At 33.7% G+C, this 5,956-nt stretch overlaps 1 protein-coding gene across 1 annotated transcript in view; it reads left to right on the forward strand.

The window, feature by feature from the left end:
* The window catches only part of LOC105805029 (chromosome unknown open reading frame, human C12orf4), a 50,053-nt gene that overhangs the window by 23,861 nt on the left and 20,236 nt on the right, over nt 1-5,956 (forward strand). The window contains exons 5-6 of the mRNA XM_012637810.1: nt 1,040-1,139; nt 1,247-1,368. Coding sequence (XP_012493264.1) covers nt 1,040-1,139; nt 1,247-1,368 — 222 coding nt within the window. The remainder of the gene's footprint in view (nt 1-1,039; nt 1,140-1,246; nt 1,369-5,956) is intronic.

A 5,956-nucleotide genomic window follows, 5' to 3' on the forward strand; every position in this document is an offset into this window, starting at 1 on the left:
AGCATTTATTTGTTTCTAAATAAAATTGTCATAAGCATAAGTCACTTGCCCTGTAGTAGTTATTAAAAAGTTAATGGGGTTACCTGCGTTAGAATTAAGTGGGGATTAAATGATATTGAATATTTAATACCAGAAGATGTATATAGAAATGTTTATATGTATACCTTGTATGTGTGAGTTTTGTTGATCATACATATAAGTATATAAATCAGTTGTTATAAATAAGTATAAATTCACTTTTAAGAGCAATTTGCTTAAATTAACTGGAACGATACGGAAATTCTTTTAGTTTATGTCTATGTTTTGGTCTTTCCCAGTTCGTTTGAAATATATTTTAGAACAAACCTTTTGCATACATTTGTATTAGAAGATAATTTTTAATTTGAAATTTTTAAATGAACTTATTGATTAAAATATACATACAGAAAAGGCAACAAACTGTGGGTGTTTTTTTTTTTTTTTTAACAAAGTAAGCACACCTACATAACCATCACTCAGATCAATAAATAGAATATTTCCAGCACTGCAGAACCTTCCGTAATGTCCTTTTAGTCACAACCTCTTGTTCCCCCATAAATAACGATTCTCTATTCTTCCAACACCACTGATTACCTTTTCCTATAGGGAAAGCCATTTTTAATTTCCGCACATTATTTCCTTGGATAAATGAAGAAGGTGATAAGACTATAACATATCTTCAGACCATATTTTACATTTTTCTGTAAAGGTAATTTTGTGACTTGACAATAATAATTTGACTCTTAGAATCTAACTGGCAGCTTCTGGATATAATATAAACTACCTTTCAGAGGTTGAAGTCACTTCAGTTTATGTATAAATAGAAAGTATATTTAAGCTAGCATTGTAGATTATCTCCTTTGAAGAAATTTGCAGGTGAAAAGAAGTCCAGGCTTTTAAACATTAGCCATGGTGAGTGAAAGGTAACTTAGATTTTCGACTTTAATTGTTCAATGAATCTGAAGGGTCATATACCTTGAAAGTTTGATGAATGTATCTGATTTGCTTATTTATGTTTTAGACAAGGTATTGAAATGGATAAAGTGATGCAAGAATTGGGAAAATCACTGACAGATCAAGATGTAAATTCACTGGCTGCTCAGCATTTTGAATCCCAGCAAGTAAGTTATGTACAATGACTTTTAGTTACGCAGCTGCATTTTCTTGTACTTATTTATTTTTATTTTATTGTAAAAAGATTAACCAATTGGCTCACTGTCTCTTTTAGGACTTAGAGAATAAATGGTCAAATGAATTAAAACAATCAACTGCCATCCAAAAGCAAGAGTATCAGGAATGGGTGATAAAACTTCATCAAGACCTAAAAAACCCCAACAACAGCTCCCTCAGGTATTAACCATGTGTTGTTCTTATTCATGTAAAAATCCATTGTTAGTAATAGTTTACATTTATTGTAAAGTTAAACCTTTTTTCTTGTTGTTTTAAGTTGCCAATGAAAATTCAAGGTAATTTCGTGCTTTTTTTTTTTTTTTAACACCTTTTGCATTCTAGGCTTTATGTGGATTATTGGAAGGTGGGGGGCATGACTGGTTGGTTTGAAATAGTGATTTCTCCCCTACAACTTTAGCTTTATAAATCTTTTAGGTGCATATACCTACATACCTAAGTGCTGTTTTTATTTCTTTAAATTGGTTTCTGCTCAGTTCAGTAAACATTGGCAGAATGCCAAACCCTCTCTAAGCAGAGAAACAAAAAAGATGCTTGTCCATGTGCAGCTTATATTCAGAGATACCAAACTGTAAATAAAATAATATTGTGTAGAGTGATAGGTGTGGTAGTACAAGCATGTACAAGGCATATAAATAGTATGGAGGATTTTTCATAATTCATAGTTTGTGTGGCACCTAATAACCTAAACACATTGTGTTTGGCATATTGCCGTAGAGCTTCACTGTGCCCATGTAATGTCCTGGCCGTGTATGTGTATGTTTGAGAATTTCTTTCTTCTTTTAAATCCTAAAGTATATTCAGTTGGAAATATACTGAGTACAGTACAATAATCCTATTTCTAGATTATGCTAGTATATACTATTATTGTAAATATTTTAAAATAGCATTTTAATGTCAGTTCATGTTTTTTTTTTTTTTTTTTTTAATGTTGTATACCCAACTCCTTTTTAAGTGTTTAGCTCTTGACATTGGCACATAAAACATGCTCAGCAAATATTTATGGAATGGATGGATGGGCAGATGGATGGATTATCATTAAAGTTTCTACCTGATATCTACGTATTATAATCTTTCATTTGCCTTACTGTTTTCCCCAAACTGTTAGTTACAGTCTTCTAGGGACCATTCTAGATCCTTTACTTTCCAACCAACCTTTTAAAAATAACAATTGGATAGAATAGAATGGGGAGAAAATAAGAGTGTATCATGCATGAAGCTTTCTATAAATGAATGTGTGTTTTGAGCCAAAATGTAAAATATGTACTGTATATTATAGTAAAAAAAGTTGAAACCCTCTGATTTAAGGAAGCTGAGAAAGCCCATTGCTATAAAAGTTGTCCCTCACTTTGCTGCTATAGTTTCAGAAATTCAATCTATAGGATTATTTCCATTCTATAAATATTGACCTCTAGATGTTGTTGCTTTTAAAAACCAAATATTCCTAGGAAAGAATGTTTTTATTGTGACTTTTTAAATTTGCTTTCCTTTTTATAGATGTTTCTTTGGGCAGTAGAAACCTGTTTTCAACACAATTTTGTATGGAACCCCTATATAGGATTGATAAAAGTGGTATTTTATTTATATTTATTTGTTTTTACTTTTTTTTAAAGTCAGATCTATTGAGGGATAAATTACATAAAATAAAATGCATCTGTTTTAGGTGTACAGTTTGATGAATTTTGATAAACCTAGTCATAAAATCATCACTGCTGTCAAGACAGAGCATTTCCCTTTTACACCTTCATAGTTAATCCCATTTCCCCTCAGCCAGCCCCCGTCAACCTGTGTGATTTCTGTCACTGTAGTTTTGACTTTTTCAGAATGTTATGTAAATGGAGTCAAACTGTATGTAGCAGTTTGTATCTTGCTTTTTTTCACTTGGCATAATACTTTCGAGATTCATTCATGTAGTTCCATGTATCAGTGGTTCTTTCCTTTTTACTACTCAGTAGTATTGTGTTATCCATATGTTTATCCATTTACTTGGTGATGGACATTTGGAGTATTTCCAAATTTGGGCAATTTTAAATACAGCTGCTATGAACATTCATGTACAGATCTTTGTGTAGATGTGTTTTTATTTTTCTTGCATAAATATGCGATCCCCTTCGCATAGGAGTGGGATTGCTAGGTCATATGGTAAGTGTTCATTTAACTTCACAAGAAACTGATGGGTTATTTTCCAAAATGGCTGTACCATTTTGCATTTCCACCACCAGTGCATGAGGGTTCCAGATGCTCCACATCTTCATCAACACTTGGTATTGCTGTTTAACCATTCTAGTAGCTTTTGTAGTGGTATCTCATTATAGTTTTACTTTGCAATTTCTCTGATGACTAATTATATTGAACACTTTTTCATGGGCTGATTTTCCATCCATATCTCTCCTTTGTTTTATTAAATTATGAGAGTTCTTTATATATTCTGGATAAAAATCCTTCATCAAATATGTGTTTACAAATGTTTTCTCCCACTCTGTGGCTTGTCTTTTCATTTTCTTAATTAGTGTCATTCAAAGAGCAAAGATTTTCATTTTAATTAAATGCAGTTTATCAATTTTTCTATCAAAGACTTTGTTTTTTCGGAGTAGTTTGCAAATTGAAAGAAAGGCACCAAGATTTACCCCCTGACCCACACGTACATAGACTCCCCAATTATCAACATCCCCCAGCAAGGTGGTACATTTTTTACAACTGAGAACCTGTGTTGACACATTATAATCATCCAAGGTGAATAGTTTACGTTAGTGTTCACTCTTACCGTTGTATATTCTGTGGGTTTGGACAAATGTATAATGACATGAATCTAACATTGTTGTAGCATACGGAGTAGTTTTACTACCCTAAAAACCCTCTGTGCTCTGCCAATTTATCGATTTTTAAATGGTTTCTGTCTGATCTATCTTTGCCTAACTCATAATCACAAAGATTTTCTCTTATTTTCTTCTATACATTTCATAGCTTTAGGTTTTATGTGATACATTATTTCACATATGTGTGTATATGACATATCCACTACCATATATATGTATATATGTATGTATGTATGTTGGTCTGTAGTTTTTTTTTCTTATAATATCATCATTTGGTTTTGAAGTCAGACATGCTACCATTGCGTGATGAGGTCCTTTCATTTGGTTTTGATCTCAAAGTAATGATGGCATTATAAAATGAGTCGATCTGTGATCATCAATCTGATATGTTTTGATTTCTTGTATTTCCATTTGTTTTCCCTCTTTACTGAAATCTCTGTCTGTCCTGTGTGTTGTCCACCTTTTCTACCAGATCTTTTAACATATTAATCATACTTATTTGAAAATCCCCTCTACTTTTAGTCCCAATATCTGTGTCATCTCTAAATCTGTTTCTGTTGATTGCTTTATCTCTTGACAGTAGATTGGGGTTTTGTGGGGGTGCACTTTGTTTTTTGGTCTTTTTGTTTGTTTGCTTTTGTTTTTTTTGTTTTTGTTTTTTGTTTATTTATTTATTTATTTATTTTTTTTTTTTGCTTTTCTGTGTGTCTCTTCTATTTCTTCTTCCTTCTTCTTCCTTCTTTCTTCTTCTTCTTTTTAACTGAATGCTGGATATTGTGGGTATTAAAAATGAAGAGACTAAGGTAAATAGTATTTATGTCCAGAAATGAACAGGCCATTAATATGAAGATTGTGCAAATCATATCAGTAGTCGAGCTAAGTTTGATTTTTATTATATCTAGCAGTACCTTCAGTATACCACAGGCTTCATTTTCTACAATTGTAGGTTGATGCTACTTTGTGGGACTTGGGCGTTCTAGAGGGTTTTTTCTGTCACTCTGCTTCATCCTAAGCTTTCTTTGCATGCCTGTGCCGCAGAGTCGAGTCTCTCTCTATGATGTTGCTCCACTTTCCAGCAACAGACTATTGTTGCTTGTTTCTTGGTGCTACGCTCATATTTGGGAGCTAGGGGAAGGTCACTTTGTCTAACCTTTGTCCAGCTCTGAGGCCTTTGTCCTGCTCCCGTCTTTGGCAAGCTGCGTGTATATGGGCCTTGGATATGGGACGTACTCAGCATTTCTACCTGTGCCCTCCAGAGGGCTCTCTTGTCTCCTGCCCCAAGTCTTTTCCTGGAAATACCTGGTGGAGGCCAGTGGAAAAGAGTTAGCAAGTGCATGTGCCTGTGGCTCCTAACTGTTTTAAATTGATATGCGAGCCCACACTTGGCCTTTAAGAATCTGTTAAAATTTTAGCTGATTTGTTTTTACCCCCGTGTATGACGACAACCTATTTCAGCCATGCTCTACTAAAGTTGAAACTTTTTGTGTGTCCTGTCGCTCCTTGGAGGGGCGTGTCACACTTTGGAATTCAGTTTATTTGGTTGCTTTGTTACCTCAAATCTCCGTTGGACTCCAACAGAGATTTTATAGATTACCTGGCTTTTTATCGTTGTTGGGAACAATGTTCTCTTAGTTTTCTACATCCTAAGATGAGGATTTTTATTAATACAAATTTATTTGTAAGTTTAAATTTACCATATTTACTGTGGAACTCAGTCATTAAGACTAATGAGGCTGTTGGGATTAACCCGCAGAATTTAGTCCGTGAAGCGGATGACTGTTGTGGACTTGTGTCATCTTCAGCTTACCGTGAGATTTGAATTGGACGATTTACAATTATCAGTCCTCTGTGGAAACCTTTTTAGGAAGTAAGAGCAGAACAAAGAGAGAGGTTGTTTAATGGGAGGAGAATGTTGCAGGTAAAAAAAAAAAAAA

This window comes from Propithecus coquereli, unplaced genomic scaffold (assembly GCF_000956105.1).
Source record: "Propithecus coquereli isolate 6110/MARCELLA unplaced genomic scaffold, Pcoq_1.0 Scaffold124, whole genome shotgun sequence".
NCBI lineage: Eukaryota > Metazoa > Chordata > Mammalia > Primates > Indriidae > Propithecus > Propithecus coquereli.